Source organism: Psittacula echo (genome assembly GCF_963264785.1).
Source record: "Psittacula echo genome assembly, chromosome: 1".
NCBI lineage: Eukaryota > Metazoa > Chordata > Aves > Psittaciformes > Psittacidae > Psittacula > Psittacula echo.
Window position 1 is genome coordinate 97,710,366 of NC_137735.1, and position 20,351 is coordinate 97,730,716.

The 20,351-nt window shown below is 46.9% G+C and overlaps 1 protein-coding gene across 1 annotated transcript in view; it reads left to right on the forward strand.

The window, feature by feature from the left end:
* IQSEC3 (IQ motif and Sec7 domain ArfGEF 3) overlaps positions 1-20,351 on the forward strand; it is a gene marked incomplete at its 5' end in the record, with an annotated part of 102,163 nt that overhangs the window by 63,899 nt on the left and 17,913 nt on the right. The window contains 3 exons of the mRNA XM_080634561.1: positions 2,146-2,434; positions 8,937-10,030; positions 14,696-14,857. Coding sequence (XP_080490687.1) covers positions 2,146-2,434; positions 8,937-10,030; positions 14,696-14,857 — 1,545 coding nt within the window. The remainder of the gene's footprint in view (positions 1-2,145; positions 2,435-8,936; positions 10,031-14,695; positions 14,858-20,351) is intronic.

Here is a 20,351-nt window from a genome sequence, read left to right on the forward strand (position 1 = left end):
AGTCTGTGTGCACTGTGGCCTTGACTCAGCAGAGCAATTTGGGGTATGTGTCTTGCTGAATCAGAGCTTATGCACCTAGCTGAAATTGCTTTGCAGGGCACATTCCAGTTCCCATGAAACACTTGTGAGGCTTTTGGCATTCACTTCAATGAAAACATGATGGAAATCTGTGTCACCTGGTCATCCCTTGAGCTGAGAATAAAAGTTAAAATGAGAATGGATAGAACAGAGACTGCCAATAAAAATGGCACAATGTGAACTGCAGGGGAAAAGGCTTTTGTTAATGTTTCCTGCAATGTGGATGGACATAGAACAGGAGTTAAAAATGAGTACATTCTTTACATGTACATCTCTGGAAAAAGAGTATTCAATTTTATAGTATCAGGAATAGAACAAGGAAAGAATTTATGTGATGTACAACAGAAAAGGACAGGTTTATGCCTCATTTTAATGGTGGTATTTCCTGATTGATGAGCATGCAGATATGTCATTTTAATATGCTTTGACAAAGTTGGTTATATAACGTTTATGTATGAGACTGGTTTCTTCTGTGAATTTACTTTTGAAGTCTTAACTGGTGACTACGCGTGTGTGTATAAAAGAAGAAACTTTTTGCCTTTAAATACTTCGTCTTTCTTAGTTCTGAAGTTGTGGTACTGTCTTTGGGTCAGCAGACTTACAGCCCTTCTGGAAACTGTGGGAATAGTTCTAAATTTGGTTGTTGAATCTGCTCAACAGAAGAGCTACCACTGGAGAGAATAAATTTCATTTTAAAGTACTAGTAAGTACGCAAAAGTGCTCTGAATCTTAGGAGCCAAAGTCTATTTACAGTTAGAAGACTTGGGCTCTTAAGTGCTTACAGCACTTTTGAAAATGAGACTTAAATGCTCCAAAGTAATTTGGGTACTACAGAAAATCATATCTAATTTCCCTGATTTTGTGCTGACATCAACACCAATCATAAAATGATTTGTTATCTAGATGATAGCAGAACTGGTCACATGTGCAGCAAATCCAAGAGAAGGAAATATGATTCAGAAGTGAATTAAATAATTGAATGGTGTTTAAATACAGGAGGCAGTACACATCCTTGGCTTCAGTGGTTCTGTAGTAATTATTTCCAAAGTAGATGTTGCTCTCAGCTAAACACTCCTCCCCTGGAAAACAGTGGAGCTGTATCCATGCAGACTGGCCTGCACACTGCTGGAAATCCTAAGTTATTCCTCTGTGGCCACTGGAAGGAGACTAACGTAACAACAAGCACACACTCCGATGCTTCAAACAGGCCCCCAGAATACCAAAACCTTGTTTGAAATCGGGTGATTTTGGAGAATATTTGGGAAGAGAGGTTAAGGACAGACTTTCTCAGCACTTCAGTGGATCAGATGTATGCTAATCCCATGCTGCCTGTAGCAGCATGTCAGCTCTCTTAGGAAAGACTGTTGTCAGGCCCTGGTTTCACACAATTACTGCTGTGGCTGAGAGGAGAAAAAGTGGTTTTCCTTTCTGCACAAGATCTCAGGGGTTCGGCAACCTGTGGGTCAGAAAGAAATGTCTTGGAAGCTCTGCAGCCTACTATGGCTGTATTGTAGACATGCTTTAAAGAGTCAGGACCTCAGGGCTGGCTGGCTCTGTTAACCTCTATACTCTCAGCTCTCCAAGAGTTCCTCTGGAAACTCTGCAACATTCAGCTGCCTCTGCCCCATTTCCCACATGCCCTTAGAAATTCCAGGGCAAAACTGGATCCTTGGGATCCAGGCTCCATGCCAGATGGAGCTCTGGGATGCACAGGGAGATGCTGAGCAATAGGCAGCAAGGGCACAGGGGTGCTGGCTGCTACAGAGAGCAGGAGAGGTGTCCGTAGGCTGTGTCACCACCTCCAAGGGCAGCACTGGGCAGCTCCAGGAGTCTCAGGACTGTGTGCGCAGGACTGGAGCCTGCTGTTAGGGAGAGGGGGATCAGAGCTTTGGCTGCATCAACCTAAAGTCCTGATCCATCACTGAGAGAGACCCCTCACAGCTCAGGCTCCCCTGACATTTAGAATGCAGCTCAGTGACTGAGTATAGCAAGCAGCAATAAGCATAATCATACATACAATATAATAAAACCAAATAAACCAAGCGAAACGTTGCATTTTGTTCACAGTGACGATCCCAGCGGTTCCACAATCAAGAAAGCCGGGTGTGAAACGGAGGATCCGAAGGAGGCCGGCAGACAGAGTGGCCAGGAAGGCAGGTCCGACACCCAGACGCTAAAAGCCCAGCATGCGGAGCTCCAAGAAGAGCAGGCAGCGGGGTGTTCCCCTCTGGTGCAGAAGGCGAGCCTCCACCACACGGGTTCCCCAGTGAGAGTGCAGCGCAGCAAAGGGACGGCCTCGTGTTCCCATGCAGCTGCCTCCGATTATGAGCTCTCCCTTGACCTAAAGAATAAACAGGTACAGGGGCTTCCTCCTCAGGCTGTGGGAAAAGGGGACGGGATGGGTGGGATTGCATTCACACTGTGGTGGGACATCTTTCAGCAAATACCTTAGCCTTTCGTTCACCTGAGCAGGCCTGGCCCTTTAGCTCCATGGGGCTGATGGAGGAAGTAGCTTCCCCATTCTGACCGCAACACCCTTTCACCCAAACCTGCTGGGCTGTGCTCCCCAGTGCCTGGGTTCTGTGGTCCAGCATGGACACAGATACTCCATTGTCACTGGAGGCTTAGAGATGAGTTGCAGGCAGTCAAGAGCTGCAGCATCCAGATACTGTCTGGCTCACAAGCAAACAGTGCCTGTAGGGCTCCCAGAAACTGGTCCCAAAAGTCCTCCTTCATGGGAGAGGTCTCCAAGAGCTGTCTTTTCTTCTTGGATCATGCTCAGCAGACCCCAGGGCACTTCTGCTTTAGTCTCTTTAAAGCGTGAGTTTACAGAGGTAGAGGGATTTATTTAGTGAGTGTCCTGCACAGTGTCTACCACGATTGTTTGGGTAGTGCTACCATTATTGCCTTCAATCCAGTGATGGATGCTGAAGAGACAGGCAAGTTTACCAGGCTGAAAGTGATTAAATTCTCAAAGCTGCAAGCCTTACTTCCTGTGCCTGAGGCTACAGCCTAGCTCCAGATCACAAGTGTACCCATCTCTAACTGCATCTCCTCAGCAGGGGACTGCAAGACAGGGGCTAATAGCAGCTGGCCTCCTCATTCAAAAACAATGAGGTGGAACATGCGCCCTACACCCACTTCTCTGCAGACTACAGCCCAGGAGAGCTGTTGTGCAAAACAAAACCCAAAGAATTGTTCTGACTTTTCCTTTGGATGGCATCTCTGGTATGTGAGATGAGGAGGACAAGCAAATACTAGTGGCAGTGTCCAGATTACGTTCAGTTGGAGAATTCAGTGGGAGCTGTGCTATTGCAAATGAAGGGTCTCAGCTAATGAGGTTCCCACAGAAGAAGCTGCTAGCTGTTGCTTTAGGGACATCTCTCAGCCACTTCCCTCAAGGCATTGCTGCTGTCCCTAAACATACATGTCAGATCAATGGACCAATAAATTCCTGAGCAGAAAAGAGACGTTGGCTCTTTAGCTCCATCTTTCTCAAAATGCTACATACTCAATTCATACAGAATTCTTGCTTCACACAAGGAAAAGAAACGAGAGAGACCAGTTAGCTGGCCTCACAACCCAATGTGACATGTCTCCAGTGTGGGCCAGACCTTGGCTGCTATATCTGGGCTTAGCTTCCTCAGTGTCCTAGAGCTGCTCTGATTTGTCCTGGGGACTGTCTGTCCTGTGTTATTTTAGCATTAAGGTCATGTTGTCCTATCACTGTTCTTGCAGCAGAGGCCAGACCTGCCCTGGATGCATGTGAGACAGAGACACATGTTAGCTGCTCATTCATTAAATTCTGGTGCCTTGCAATACTGACCTTGCAGGGACGTAGCCTATCTCCTAAGTGAAACCACTTTTCTCAAAGCAAAGGGGGCTTATAGGGTGCGTTCTGCTCCAGCCTGATGGATGTCCTCAGGGGATTGCCTCCACCTCTGGAAGGAGAGATTTTCAGGGAGTGAAAAGTGCTAGGACCCTCAAGCACTGTCCCAGTAGTTTCCTAGTCATAGCACAGACTGTAATACATTCATAGAATTTACAGTACAAAAAGCAGGTGGAAGGAGACATTTTTAGTCTCAAAGTGCAGTTGAAGTCACATTTACCTTTCAGGAGATGAATGAGTGCTGGTAAGGAAGGAAAGTAGCCTATAGACTCCTCTGCAGGGCTTGGAGTTTCAGATCATCACACTAGATGGCTGGTGAGTGGGGTCATGGCTCTAGTTGCTCTCTATCCCATGAAACAAAGCATGTAACGGTGTGTAGAGCAGAAGTGCACTATGCTGGGAAGCTGGAAAGGAAAATCAAGTTCTAAAGTTCCCCTGTGTTGAGATTCTATTGTACTGTCGGGGATCACAGGAAAGAGGAGGACACTTTCAGCCGTGCATACTCTTCTGCTGTGCTGAAGCATGGTAGATATACCATGGATGAAGGAAAATGTCCCATTAACACGTGACTCTTATAGCAATGTCTTTGCATTGTGAAAGGTTGGTGGAAGGCAGAGGCATTAAGAATGGGTGACAGAGAGCATGTATGCTCTCGATGTCTTTTTGTTATTTTTTACAAAGCATGCATTGACTGGAGTGACTCAGATTCTGTCACTGAGCATGATCCTCTTCTTGCTAACATGGTGGCATGCTGCCATCCTCAGTGGCAACCTGGGTGGAAAACCAGTGCTAAATGAGAATAAGATCAGACCCATTCTCTCCTGGCAGATCTATGAATTTATGCCTACAGGCAACAAAGCCATGGGGTGTGTACCTCAAAGGTTTGGCCATATCCAGGCCTGGCACTTTGATTTGCCTTAGGCTGACCTTGTTAAAGCTCCCTTCCTGTGCAGTCCCCCATGGCAATGGATATTTCTCAGCCATTTCTAATTCAGCCACAAGGCCTGAATTGCTCAAGACTGAGTGTTCATGTTGAGACCCAGAAATGTATTAAGCTAATTATTCTTTGAAACCCCTCTGACCCCCTTCTGTTTTCCCCTTCCTTTGGCGCCAGCTGTCAGATCATTCCCCAGAGAAGAGTAGCTTTAAGTAGGCAATTACTTGTGATTCACAGGGTTTATTAGGAGTGAGAGAAGGCCAATCATGTCTGGCCTTTCTCCCCTCTCAAATGGGAAGAGAAGGTTCCTCCAGCAAGCCAGACATACATCTCCATTACCTGTGACTGCTGTGGTGCTAATGGATGCCCTTTCCTCCTCTCAAGAGAAAGAAAACAGGCCACAGCACTGTGAAATCCTTAATTCCTCTGGAGTGTCAGTTAGCTCGACCTGATAGCAAATGTGAATGTCTCAGACATCAGTAAACAGTAAATGCCTGGGCTACATCAAGAAGAGTGAGACAGAGACCCACTCCTACCAAGGAAGAGTGGGGAGGGAAGTTCTCTGTGGGGCTGCTGCTTCTGACTTTGCCAGTCTTCTCAAGCATCCTTTGGATCAGTCCCCAGTCCTTGTCATCACAGCCACAAGACACTGTAGGACTCCCCTTGCTTTGGATGAGTCTGGATGGTAGTGGACCACATGCAGAACACATCTTTGCACACATGGTATGAGATGCAGAACAGACTAGGTTGGGGATCCTGTCACTTTACATCTTGTTCTGCTCCTTGATGTTTTAGCCCTTTGGGAGGACTGAGATAATGGGCTGCAGAAAGCTGGTGATGTTTTATCAAGGTGCTGACAGCTTGCACCATTCCGTTAGACTTTTAGAAGGATCTCTCCTCTTGGTGATTATTGGAAGTCTGCTTTTTTCGGGAACTGTCCTTGCATGAGATAAACTGGCCTTTTACTTTAGATCAGCAATGACATCTTGTCTTTGCCTCTAATAAGATCAGTGCATATGAATCACGTGTTTTCAGAATGGCTGTCACCTGCTTGGAAACCTCAGATATTTGTAAGGCTCTTGCTTCTGCCTTATTTTGCATTTTACTATTATTCTGTCTCTCAGATGGCTGTATCTGTCCCTCCCATTTGTTCCTCTTTCCCTCCCAACACAATTAGCTCTACGTTTTCATTAACCAGACCATTGATTAAGTGCTCACGGTCAGTTGTCAGTAATAACTATCTGGGTTGGGCCTGTGTAGGTTATTGGTTTAATTTGCACTTATCGGCATGAGTCTTCCTCCTGAAGGGGAGGGCCAAGGAATAGCTCAGTCTTTTTCAAGGGAGGCCAACTTGAAGAGATGTGGCAGGAATGCTGGTTTTATGGTAGGATTTAAGATGGTCATTTTGGAAAGAAGGACAAAGAACCTCAGCAAAGCCCTCCTGCGTGCTACTCAGAATCTCTTTTTATCCCTGTATTTCTCTTTGCTGTTGCATCAAAATCTTTCTGAGAGGGCGGGAGGGCAGCAGGGCAAGTATTAGGCCAATGTTTTTTAAATTAGGGGTAAGCAGATGTCATGGTTTAACCCCAACTGGCAACTAAGTACCACACAGCCACTCATTCCCTGCTTCCATTGGTCAGATGGGGAGGAGAACTGGGAAAAGGTAAAACCTGTGGGCTCAGATAAGAACACTTTAATAAAAGAAATAAATAAATGATGATGATGGTGATGCTGATGAACAAGAAGAAGAAAAGGAGAAGGAAGGAGAGAAATAAAAGCTAGGAAACCTAAGTGATGCACAATACGATTGCTCACCACCCACTGATCGATGCCCATCCTGTCCCCGAGCAGCGATCAGCAGCTAAGCATGATGTTCCATGGAATAGAATATCTCTTCGGCTAGTTTGGGTCAGCTGTCCTGCCTCTGCTCCCTCCTGGCTTCTTGTGCATCTCCTCATAGGCAGAACACAGGAAACTGGAAAGTTCTTGATTTAGAGTAAGCAACTTAGCAACAACCCCCAGTGTCTTATCAGCATTGTTCTCAGACTGAAGCCAAAACACAGCACTGCACAAGATACGAGGAAGAAAATTAACTCTATCCCAGCTGAAACCAGGACAGCAGACCTCCAAGTCAGCTGTCTCTTCAACTGCAGTGGCTGACCCCATTGCTAAGCAAATTGCTAGTATGTCTCAGTGCTGGGCTTGATGCTTGCTTTGGACGGATGTGAATTGAAAGGCAAGGAAAACAGAAAACAGAAGCTTTACATTCGAGCCCAGGCAAAGGGTCCATTCTTCATTTCCAGAGAGGAAATTATGACAGGATGTACCCCGAGGCCCAATCCCTTCCAGAAATGGCAGTCTCCCATCCAGTGCAGCAGGATCTCTAGACCTGTTGCTGCCTGGGGTGATGGGATCTCAGTGGGAAAGGTCTGCAATACTTACTCCGACAGCCAGGATACCAGTGCAGTCACAGAACACCTGGGGTCATGTTGTTCCTCTCTTCCTGTCATCTCCCAAGGTCATATTGTCTTCCCCAGAGGAGTTAGCATTGGAAAGATGCCAGAGGTGATTTACACTTTTTACAGCTGTGATTTCAGGCGTTCTTGTACCTAGATCACTCACTGATGGTTTTATCTGCAACTTACATAGTATCACAAAAAAGGAAAACAAGAAGGAAGCAGATGACAAGACTCTGCGAGCTGAGGCTTATGCCTCAGTCTTGCTTTGACTACAAAATCAGTTTGCACTTAAACTCAGGTCTTCTGTGAGTTCAGTCCTTCATCCTGTGAGTACCGGGCCAGCAACACATGGTGAGGGGCAAGTGGTGTTTGTCTGGGGATAAGGATGCAGTCAGTAAGACTCACCCTTTGGATCTGCTAATGAGCTCATACTCACCACATGAAAGACAGTGAATCCTCTGTTAATTCAGGGCTGATTTTACCAGCATTCCCAGTCTTGCATTTCTCCTTCTTCTGGATTTCCACATGTGCACACACACACACATATAAACACTACAGTCTGCATCTTCGCTCTGCTCTGTGAAGTGACAATATAGAGGTTGGCTCATAGTTCAGTCAAAACCTCAGTGAAGGTAGCTCAAGATCATCCTTATGTTTTCTTCAATCACATCATCCACCATCATCTTCACACTGTCCCACTTGTCCTCCATCAGTCACTCACTGGAACCAAGTCATCTAACATTATCCTGTAGGATGTTAGTGAAGGGCCAGCTGCAGAGGAAGAGTGAGGGGATTACCAGGAAGTATGAACACTAGACTATGGAAGAGAAATTACACTTCATATGTGCTTTGTTGAAGCCTATTGAGATGCCATTTATGTGTGTGTGTGCGTATTTACATCTGTGCTTGTTGTTCAGGAAGAAATAAATCCTCCTTCTACCTGTTCTTAATATCTTGACTCAACCTTTAAAATCAGAATTTTTTACCTTTCAGAACCGAGAGTCTTTCTTTTCTTGAGTAGTTTTTATTTCACTGCTGGCTGACACCTGAAAAACTCAGATATCAGAAAGGAAGACACTTTGGGATTCAGAGTGCTTTTTAAAAGACAGTGAACAAACACAGCTCTCATTGACTTCTATGGAAGCTGATGTTTCTCACCAGCTCCTATGATCAACCCAGCATTTTTTGAATTTAAAAATTAACTTTTTATTCCTATTTCTGTATGGTTTCTCCTTTCCATGAGAGTATTTCTTAAGGTGACTAAGGAGGGGAGGAGCATTAGTAACACTCTGAGATAAGGGATGATGCTTGACATCACCAGAGCACTGCAGAGCAGGAAGACACATTGATGGAACACTGTATTTGCAGTGATGAGCTTGCCCTAATGACCATGAGAAGTGTGTCAGCAAGAGAAGGGCACCTCTGGGCTCCAGCAGTGCAGGGGAAAGCTAATTTGTGTTAGAAGTTCCTCTGACAGTCATTGCAGACTCATCAGTGTAGGAACCAGGGTAACAGAAAGCCATCAGAGGTCAATTAGCAAAAGAATAACATCTCCTGTTTCTGTGTCTTCCAGATCGAAATGCTAGAGCACAAGTACGGCGGTCACCTGGTGTCTCGCAGGGCAGCCTGCACCATCCAAACTGCTTTCCGGCAGTACCAGCTCAGCAAGAACTTTGAGAAGATCCGCAACTCGCTGCTAGAGAGCCGCATGCCACGCCGCATCTCCCTGAGGAAAGTCCGGGTCCAGAACTCGGAGAGCTTCTCCGCTGAGAAAGCCCTGGTGGAGGGGTACAACTTTGTGGGCATCCCATTGGTGAGGTCCCCATCTTTGCCAGCCACTATCAGTGGGGCACTGACCGAGCTGGAGGACTCCTTCACAGAACAAGTTCAGTCCCTGGCCAAGTCTATTGATGATGCCCTCAGCACTTGGAGCCTGAAGACCATGTGTTCACTGCAAGATGGGGGCTCATACCAGATAAGGGAGACCTTCAGTGCTAGCTCCATGCAGCCAAACCAAGATTTAGAAGCTGAGCTGCAGGACAAGGAGAAGGAGGAAGGGCTCCTGCCAGACACTCTACCCAAGAGCAGCAGCACTCTCATGATGGCTTTTAGAGATGTCACAGTCCAGATCGACAACAAGAACATCTCTGTCTCGTCGTCTACCTCGGTGTCCATGGCAAACTGCCTCAGCAACAATGCCCAAGCTGGGCTCTCTCAAGCTACCAAGGCTGAAGAAAGCCCAGGAGAAGGGGAAGGAGAAGCCAATGAACCACCCACTGCCCCAGAGAGCCCACCTGAGTCCACAGATCTCCAGAACAGCCACACTTTCACCGAGGTGAATGTCAGTGCTAATGGTACGGGAGACAGCAGTGCTGAGCCTGGGCAGATGGCAGTGCAGAAGCTCCAGTTTGATGCTAGCAACGAGACAGGGCAAAGCAAAGGCTCTGAGTCTGAGAATGCAGACAACTCAGAGCAGCTGAGCAGCAGCAGCACCTCCACTTCAGCCAAGTCAGCCTCGGAGGTGTCCTCCAAAGAAGCACTGCAGGCCATGATCCTCAGCCTCCCGAGGTACCACTGCGAGAACCCAGCTAGCTGCAAGTCCCCCACACTTTCCACTGACACCATGAGGAAGCGCCTCTACCGCATTGGGCTCAACCTCTTTAATATGTAAGTGACTCTTCCTCTGTTGTGTTTCCCAGCCTATTTCACCCCTCACAGGAACATGTGATGGCAGCCTCTTGGCCTAGATAGTTTAGCTCATCCAGCTTTTTCCTTAAGTTCATTAAGTACTGTCCTGATCTTCTGCCCAACAGATTAGCAAACCCCATGAGTACTGCCCATGCTCCCCTGAGTTCTGAACCCTCAGTCCCAGTTGCTGTCCACTAGGCATCCACCAGCTGAGCCTGGGATCTAGGCTTCTGCCCCACTCTGTTGCAAAGGAGCCAGCATAGGTGGTACTGTAAACCCAGCCCTGCTTACTTAACATGGGGCATTTCCAAGTAAAGAGAGAGAGACAGAGGTAGAACTGAGCTCAGCTTGCCCACTACGAGTGCTCTGGCTGTCATTTTCATTTTGGTATCTGGGTAGATTTTCACCGGACAGACCAGGTTTAGTCATCTCAGTCTCACACATCTGAGACTTATATCCTAGGAAAAGCAAAAGCAGAGCAGTCCAAAGAAGAGTTTAACTGGAGGGGTCACACAGAGTCTATTTTGGATTAGCAGAAAGCAGCTGAGCTCCTCTAAGGAGCTTTAGATTTGCTCATTGCCTTTCAGTGAGACTGTTCTCATCTAAGAAAGCCATGAGAAATGCTGGTTTTTGCTTCATCATCTCACACTCATCTTATGCTGTCTTGGTTTCCATTTGAGTCCCTTGATGAAGATGCTGGGGATGTAATGCACTCATACTAGAAGAATGTACTGCCACACATTAGTGTGGGCCTTTTGATGAGAGCAAGGACTAAAGGTTATGCAGTCCTAGGCAGAAGTTTTACACAGACAAGGGACAATGCATAGGATTTATATACATGTAGAATGGAGGTTGTGGACTCCAGGAGGTAAGAATGTGGAGTCCACAGCCTCCATATTACATGTATGTAGTATGGAGGTTTTTAGGACTGGGCTCAGAGCACACCCAGAGCTGAAGTGATGTTAGAGCAAACAGTTCTGTGACTTACAGAACTGAGGACATTTTGCTAGCTCTGAGCTCAGGTTGTGAACAGGTGAGTCCATGTGTGTTTATCAAAGTCAGGCTCTGGGCACACACAGATTTGCCTGATGAACACAAGCAGGCTGGAACTCAAGAAGGTACCCACCAGATGCAGATGGGGTTGATTATGATAGAGATAGTTCCAGGTCCACACATATGTTCTAGTGTTTGCGTTAGGATAGATGGAGGGGGACATGGGGTTTATGTCTCTGCTCCTGAGTATTCTCAGCCGCGCTTGGCAGGAGTCCCTCCAGCCAATGTGTTTTCCTTTGGTTCCTGCACAGTTGACATGGGCACTGATATGAAGGTAAAGCGGGAATGAGAATGCTTTTTCCTGGCCTTTTCTCCTCCCCCAGTCTGCCTGGCACACATTCAGCGCCAGGTCTGCTCTGGGGAAGCAGCTCTGCTGTCCTCCTTCATTCAGTGACCTGGGTTCACTGCATCTTGCAGGTCCCTTGGGCTACAAGACTTACTGTGGATCTCTGAAACACAGTTTCCTAGTCAGGCCTCCCCTGCTCCCTTGAAACTAACTGCTGAAATAGTGTGTATTAACCTATAAGGCTCAGTTGTCTTGAAAAAACACCGGAGGACAGGGAGGAAGGGAGCTGACCTGTTAGCTCTGGGGAGTGAAGGTTGGTTTTTATTATTCTCTGAGTGGGATTTAAGGCTCCCCTTGTGACACTGCAGTGCGTCTCCATCCAAGGGGCTGGGAAGGCCATTCAGCTTTCTGCAGTTATTTGGTTGTTATTTCCCTATCAGTTTCTAGCAAGAAGCCATTTTACTGTTGTAGGGTTTGTGATGTGGGCACCAACCCATAGGGCATGGAGCTGAGACCGTGCCTCTATGTGTGCACATCGTTTTTTCTGACTGCTCCTCTGGACCAAGAGGTGAAGTCTGCAGTTGCTATCACCACTGCCGTAGTCTATCCAGCCCTGTGTCTCCTTGAGTTGCTGCTTTCAGAAAGCAGCTCTCTGGCTCGGAGCAGCCCCCTGGGAATGCATGGATGCTGTGCTTCTGTGGCAGTTTCCCAGTCTCCATTCCACAGTGAGGGGGTGGAATCCCTGGAATGGAGAGTGCTTCATTATGCAGTGCTGCTGTAATAACTCAGTGTGTGTGGGCAGCTGGCTGCGTGGGCATAGGGAAAGCCAGCAGGACGTGAGGAATCCCGTAGCATTTGCTGGCGGTGCTTAACACCCCTGCAGCATTAAACAAAATAACAGGCACCAGGCTCAGGAGAGATGGAAGCAGAGTTTGCTGCTGTACATCTGGGTAAAGGCTGCATGCTGCAGTACATGGGATACCTCTGCAGGTGTTAGGAGGCAGAGATGCTGCACTGCTTATCAGGATTTTATGGAGAATGGACTGAATCCCAAGAAAAACTGATGACAGGCTGCTGCTGGTGGAAGGATAGTGTATGCAAGTATGTTTGAGTTACAGCATAGGCAGTGCAGGAGGGCTGTCACAGCTGGACTGTTTCAGCCTACATCCTCTTGCACTGTGTGTGCCATCTGCACATCCATGCACATCCAGTATGTGAGCTGCATTTTTCTGCCCGTATTCAGCTCTCAGCTCCTCTGGAGTGAATGCCAAGTCAGTCCAGTGGCTTTGAAGTCACACCAGGGTAGCTGAGATCATCCCCATACTGTGAACACCGCACAGTCACTTACCAGATACCCAAGTGTGCAGGTGGAGGTGCATTTTATGCATCTCCGTTGTTTAGCTTGACTTCAGTCCGGACCATATGACCTTTGCACTTAGGTAACTTTGCCTGTGCTCTTCAAAGGTGAACCAGATCTGTGTGATAATACAAAAGGCGCACTGTTGCTTTTCCCTGAGGAAGGCCTAGGGTTTTCATTATCAGATCTTGCAACTCTCCTGTTCATACATGTAATGGGTTGGCTTGTTCTCCCAGCCACTCTCCCCAGGGACTCCATGCTCCCCAGAATATTTTCTTTGTGGCATTACAGAGTAAGCAGAACTATTTCAAGCCCATCTACTTTTTATATAGCCATGAAGCCCCTGTAAGGAGCAGGCCATTCCAAGTGCTGATTCCCTTATAGCTAGACATATGTTGCTCACCCACATCCTCTACCACCTGACAGTGTCACAGTCTGTGCCTGTGCATATCATGCATTCACATGCTCTGGGATCTCATCCTTTCCTTTCCTAACCCCAGGAAACTGCCTGAGCAAGCTCACTCCTTGAGCCTTGACCTAGATAGCTGAATTTGGGTTAATGAAGAAAGTATGGCATCCTTTCATGAAGAAGCTACCCTCTCACCTCCTCCACTCACCAGCTCATAGAACCAAAGGAATGTGGAAATCTTCCTGGGATTTCACTAATTCCTTTCAGCAAGAGCGCATGACACCCTTCAGCAGGGCAGACTGAAACATAGGAAGAAAACCCGCTACACGATACACACATACACACTCATTCATGTCTGTACTGCAGGACACGCACCACTACATAGGCTCACAGCCACTGCCAGGATACACAGAACCATATGTGCTTATAGGAGACATGAGGAGGAAGCCAAAATATGCAGACACACAGGCTCTAATGAATGTGTATGGTGCAAAAGAAATCTGTATGTACAGGACAGAGACGCATACAAACGTGTGCCTATTGAGACACGCACTACCCCCCAAGAGCTGCAGTCAGGCCCACTCATCACCAGTCCTGTTCTCAGAGAGGCACCCACAGCCACAGAGGGAGAAAACCTCTCTGTCTTTTCCCAGCTCCGATAAGACATTCTCCAGGTTCCTTCTCTCATCCATGCACACACACAGAGGGGATAAATCAACAGAGAAGGGAAGAGCAACACAGCTAAGGGTGGCGGAAGTGGAGGAAGAGGTAACCAAATCTGAGCATGGGGTTTCTGTTCAGGCAGCCAGCACCAGGCTTAGGTGAAGAAGGCAGAAAGTGTCACTAACACTGAGCACTAAAAATATGTGAAAAGAGATTTTATTTTTTTTTGCCATAGAAAAAGTGCCCACCTCCGGTTATCCCTCTTTGTGTCTTGAGCCTCATTTGCCCATAGACCGTGGCAGCAATGTCTCCTAAGTCTCTTTACAGCCACATTTTTCCCTTTGACTTTGTCTGCCCTACCAAAGATGCAGTCCCAGCTCCCCTAAAAGCAAGGGGCTCTCACCCTGGTCCTTGGAGACAGCCTACTGTGGGTTGCATTTGTTTGCTGCATTGTATTTCCTGTGCTGTGTGGAGGACACAATCTAATCGTGTCCTTACAGGAACCCTAAGTAAACCACATGGGGGCAGGGAAGGTACCAGAGTCTTTTACTCTGAAGAAAACTGATGACAGAAGATCCTGTTGAGCAGCATCCTTTGTGGCAGTAGGATGACACTTGTGATTGCCAGGTGACAGCAGGTACTGCAACTGACACAGCATCCCATGGCATCCTTTTGTCTTCAGCAGCAACTGGAAGGGGACTCCCTCAAGTCACTTCTTGCCCACACCAGTCCCATTCTGCCACACACATGAACTCTTAGGAGCCTATGCACATACTGAGGGCTGCATTGCTGCAAGCCAGGAAGTGAGCCAGAGGCGATAATGCCTAAAACAGATCGTGGAAACTCATCATGTATGTCTCTGACCTTCTCTTTCAGAAACCCAGACAAAGGGATCCAGTTCCTGATCTCCCGAGGCTTCATCCCAGATACCCCCATTGGGGTGGCACACTTCCTGCTCCAGCGGAAGGGCCTCAGCCGCCAGATGATTGGGGAGTTCCTGGGCAACAGCAAGAAGCAGTTCAACAGGGATGTCCTAGAGTAAGTGTGGAAACCTCTTCCCCTCCTCCCTGCACTGTAAAGGATTTTTGAGCCGACTCTGCTCCTGGCTGCACCAGCAAGACCCCATCCTCTATGTCCCCTCCATCCCTAATCCACAGGAACTTCACCGTTCCCACTCCCTACCTGACACCTCTCAATGGATTTCCCAGCAATGTGTTTCCTCCTTAATATTAGCAGCCCTTTCATTTCAGTCTCTCCTCAGGAGGCTTGTGATCATCTAGCAAGAGCTCAGCACTGTTGGGTGGTAGAAGCAGTGATGCTGGGAGGTTTTGTGGCTGGGAAGCTCTGTGACTGGGGTCTTACCCAATCCAGATAAAGCACCTCTGATGTGTTCTGGGAAGTACTAAGAGGCAGAAGAAGAAAAATACCTGTTCCTTGCTGAGAGACCAGCAGCAGGTAGTGAATGGTGGCTCCACACCTGGTTCTTTTTCTGTCCAATTTTGAGATGGGTGGCCTTTTCATTTTGTCCACTTGCACTACACAGATAATAAGAGGAGAGCTGATCCTGTTTGGCAATGCTACTCCTGTTGGAAATGAAAAGCCTGCAAAAGGAAGCTTGCTACTAATGGTTTGTCATTGCCACTGCAGTCATAGAGCACTGAGAAACGTCCCCACTCCAAAACTCCAGTGGGCTGAGCTATCCCTTTTCTGAATAAGATCTCAGGTTTCCTCCATGCTTCTGTTAGTGGCTGCCTTTGATGGATTATTCCCTTCAATTCTCTCACAGTGACTCTCCCCTGGTCACACAAACCATGCATCTCTCAGCCTATTCCTCTGTCATCTTTCGAGTCCTGCAATTTGGGCTGCAAAAACCAATATACCAACCTTAGCGCCTACCTGTTCCTCTGCCTTCTGCATTGTAACCACTGCTAATTTGTCAGACCCCAGCATCAAAGGAGCAGGGTCTGAAGTGTTGGGAAGAAAAACATCTTGCCTGTTCTTCTGAGCGATGTCCAAGACGACAGGATTTCTGCAACGATAGGCCTGGGGAAGCGAGATGATCATTTGTTTCCTCCTTGGTCCTGGTGTACTTCAGATGAGGGAAAAGAAGACAGCACAGCCATCTATGTGATAAAAAGGGGACATGAGGAACAGGGGACACCACACAATCACCTTGAGAACTGCTGCAGTGAAAGCAGGGTGAGATTGCAGCTTTTCACCAGTGAGTGAATGTGAGGGCTGCTATGCAGGCTGATGTGACTTGGGTAGTCAGGAGGCAGCAAGCTCATTCTGAGACCATTTCAAGGAATGACTGGCTAGGTCTTGTTTTCATTAGGCAGAAGGACAGTTCTTATTGAGAGCTGTCTTTCCATTAAACAGGAAGTCCTTTGTGCTGGATCCTTTATTATATTCTCCCATCCTCCAAAATGTTGAATTTTGCAGTGGTTTCTCTTGAGCCAAGCCAAAAAGAAACCCTGAATCCAATGCACACCCCACTTTTATTCCAGGGAAGTACTAGAGGATGCCAGTTCAAGAGCCAAATCTGGGCCCAAATTTCAAAATTCATTCCTGCTGCAATTGCTGCTTATTGCTGAAGGTACCTGACCTTTGGTCCAACTCTTTTTTTTAATATACTGCATGGGTTGGGTATTGATTTGGCCAGCAGCAAGACACATGTTCTCTCCAGTCTCTTCATGCTGAGAGCTGCAATTAAAAGTAATTGCCTCTTTTTCTCCAGCAGGCAGTGTGTGGGCTGCTTTCCCTGACGGATACTCTGCTGAAGTCCAAACCTAGCTTCTGCACAGACAGGGAAATATTGCAAGAGCAATAGCTGGCACTTCCTTGTAGTCCATCATCCCTGCAAATGACCATGTTCTTCTGCCTCACATGTGACTACAAACTCTGTGCCAGCAGCTCCTGAGAACAGCCTCTATTGCAAATCTTGATGTCTGCCCTCCAACTTCAATGCTCAGGAGCTGCTATGTTCTGGTTGCCCATCTTTGCATGTTGCAGGAGGTCCATTAAAGCAGGTGGCCTTACTCTATCATGCTCATTACTCTCAGTTTCCACTGCACCTCTCAGTGTAGCACTCCAAATGTTCCATGTAAGAGTGACCCCATCATTCTATTTACAGATGTAGAAAGTAAGGCTCAAAGATGGAAACTGAGCTGTTGAGGCTGTGTGTACACTGACATATGTTGGACATGAAATTTGTGTACATCGACATATCAAGCAACTGAGTCTGAATTAGGGGTTCAGACCTGTGTCTGATATCTCCGGGCAACAGCTGATGTTCTTGAACTAACAAACTTTGCCGCCATCCCCTCTTCACAATAAATTGCTGATTTGTCTTCCTTGAAGGCAGCAATAAAAGTAGACATATAATATACACAAAATGTTCTAAAACAGTAAGGAAAACCACACACATTCAGCTGGCTGTATCTGTGCTGTTTGCAGGTACTTTCACACTCTTCCTGTGTCAGTTCTGAGCTTGGGAATAGCAATGGTTGCTGGGTTTCTCAAGCAGATTTTCATCAACTGCTTGTAAGAGCTGGCTGGGCAGTGGCCGCACACCCAGTGGTGTGACATGCATGGAAACAAGGCATTGCCAGGAGAAATCCTGGACCAGGATTATCACCCTGGATATTTCTCCTGTCTCTGCTGCAGGAAGAAGAGGGCTGGCAGTGTAGTACAGTGTGCTGGCATTTCCAGTGCACTGTAGTGCACTATATAAGGCTAGTCATGAATTTTGAGTCATTTGTGTGAGAGCAAGAGGCAGCTCAAGGACCTTTTGGCATTTTAGAGCTAAGACCTAGTCTGGTTCTCATTCCTAATCCAACTCAAATCAAAATAGCTCAGAAACACTGGCACATGTTGAAAGAATGGACTCTGCAAGGGCTGTCTTGCAGTCCCCACATCTACCCATGCTTAGAAATCCAGTGGTATTCCCAGCAGAGCATGTGGCAGACAGGATAGCTCCTACAGTAGCTTCTGCACAATTTTCCCAATGCTGTGGTCATTTCTGTGGCCCAAGTGGGCAGAAGAACAGGCCTTGCTAGTCCTGGCAAGCTCAAATGCCCAAGCAGGGTGGCCATGAGCAGGCAGTAATTGTTGGGCAGGCTCTGACTACGTGCAGTGAGCAAGACTTTATGTCTCTGCTCTTCCACATCCCGGACCTGACCCTGAAGCCTTTCTGGCCCATCCTCTCCCTCCCAAAAGCAGTTTCAATTATTGATGCCATTTGCTGTGTTAGTTTACTTTCGCTCAATGTGAAAACTTGTGTTAGAATTGTGTATTGTAAGCATTGTCTCCACTGCCGCCAGGTTGAATTAACCCAGCTGCATGAATAAATAATAGGACAGCTTTAAAACATCTGCAAAAGTGTCAGCCTCCCTTGTGCATTTGGAGGCAGGGCAGAGCTGCCCAGGTCACAAACTCCAGACTCAGCTGTAAGTCCAGCTATAAGACTGTGCTCTGCAAACTTCTCTTGGCTTCTACAGGTATTGAAGCAGAGATGCTGACAAACAAGCAAACCACTGCCTGTTCCTGGAGTCAGGCAACAGAGCTCAGAAGTGTACAGTAGTATTTGATACTGTGGAGATACTCCACCTTTACTGCTCACCTAAAATTCCATAGGAAGTGCCATGCTGGTTGCAAAGCCTCTCACATATATGGGCAGGGAGGCAGGTGAAGGTAAGTGTAGTAAAGGGCTTGAAGATTTTGGCATGTAGTTTTGCCTTTCCACACCAGCAGGCTCAGCACATAAATGCCCTGAAGTTACATTCTCCCGTCCATCTTCCTACTCTGTCTTTCAACCTTTAACTGGTTTTCTTGGAACCCAGAAAAGGTGTATGGATAGCTCAGAAGTAATTCATAGAATCATAGAATCAGCTAGGTTGGAAAAGACCCTTAAGATCATCAAGTCCATCGTTACCCCAGGACTACCAAGGCCACCATTAAACCATGTCACTGAGGGTCTCATCTTCATGGTTTTTGAACACTTCCAGGGACAGTGATTCCACTACTTCCCTGGGAAGCCTGTGCCAATGTCTGAACACCCTTTTGGTGAAGAATTTTTTCCTAATATCCAGTCTATTATACACGCTAGCCAGTGGAAGGGAGAGATCAGGGGATTATAGTATCTGATTATAACTGGGACACATGCTTTGATAACGCTAAACTGCTCATGCCTGCCTGTTAAGGGAGATGCAGTATGTTGTTTTCTTTTGCAGAAAAGGCTTCAGTCTTTAAAAGTAGGATTTATCTCACCTATTGTTAGCCACCACCAAGTTTAGTGCATTCTACCAATTTATGAATTCCATTAGATAATGGAGAGACACAGGTCCCTCGGGAGTGTTGTTTTTCTCAATGTGCTGGTTTAGGCTGGACATACAGCTTTTAGGTGTTTTATGTTACAGGTGATAAATCCCATCTATAACCAATCTGAGCGTCCTGCAGTAACAACCATTCTCTTTGATCCAGCATCCCACAGTAAGATCCATCCTCTTCTCCTGGGAATCTGCTTCCACAGCCTGCCCTGAAGTCAGTTAGAAGGAGTGCCTGGGGATCTACCACAGGGTTTCGTTGTCTAAGTCTAGAGAATACAGCTGTAGAGAGGTAGCCTGGTCCACTAAAGCACTGAGCTGGTACTGAGCAGTTTTATCAAATCTACTTAGCAAGTACTGCAGAAAAATCATTCTGATACCTTGAAAAAGAGGCTCAAGACATTAACACATTTTTAATGAGACACATAGAATCATAGAATAGTTAGGGTTGGAAAGGGCCTTAAGATCATCTATTTCCAACACCCCTGCCATGGGCAGGGACACCTCACACTAAACCATGTCACCCAAGGCTCTGTCCAACCTGGCCTTGAACACTGCCAAGGATGGAGCATTCACAACTTCCTTGGGCAACCCATTCCAGTGCCTCACCACCCTCACAGTAAAGAATTTCTTCCTTATATCCAATCTAAACTTCCCCTGTTTAAGTTTGAACCCGTTACCCCTTGTCCTGTAATTACAGTCCCAGATGATTGTTCTTGCATTCTTTCTTCATTCCTTTCTTTTGTATTACATGCTCAGATGTATTGCTTATTTCCTTTTTGTGCACTCTTCATTCTCTGCTTATTTGCTTTTGTTTTCCTTCATTCATACTTCCCTTTGCTTTAGTTCATTCTTCCCCTCCACCTGTTTCTGACTCAGGAAACTCTTCCATTTATAGTTCATTCATGAACAAGATAATGTGAGTGATGCCATGAATGGAGTCAGCTGTGCGGCTGGTACTTTATGGTTTGTGTTCAGGTCGTGGGACTTGGAAGTGCAGAAGTGACTGTTCTGGTACGTTTGCTGCCAGAGGAGAAAGGGGCAGGGATTCAAGCAGACGAGACATTGTGCTGAGTCAGGGGCTGGCTGTTGTTAGACTGTAAGTTGCTGTTAGACACACTCTCCCTGTGGGTGAGCAGCTCTCCTGTCTGTCAAGCATGTATTGTCTTCTCTTTCTCTCATGAGAAGTCAGGGACAGAAAAGCTGCT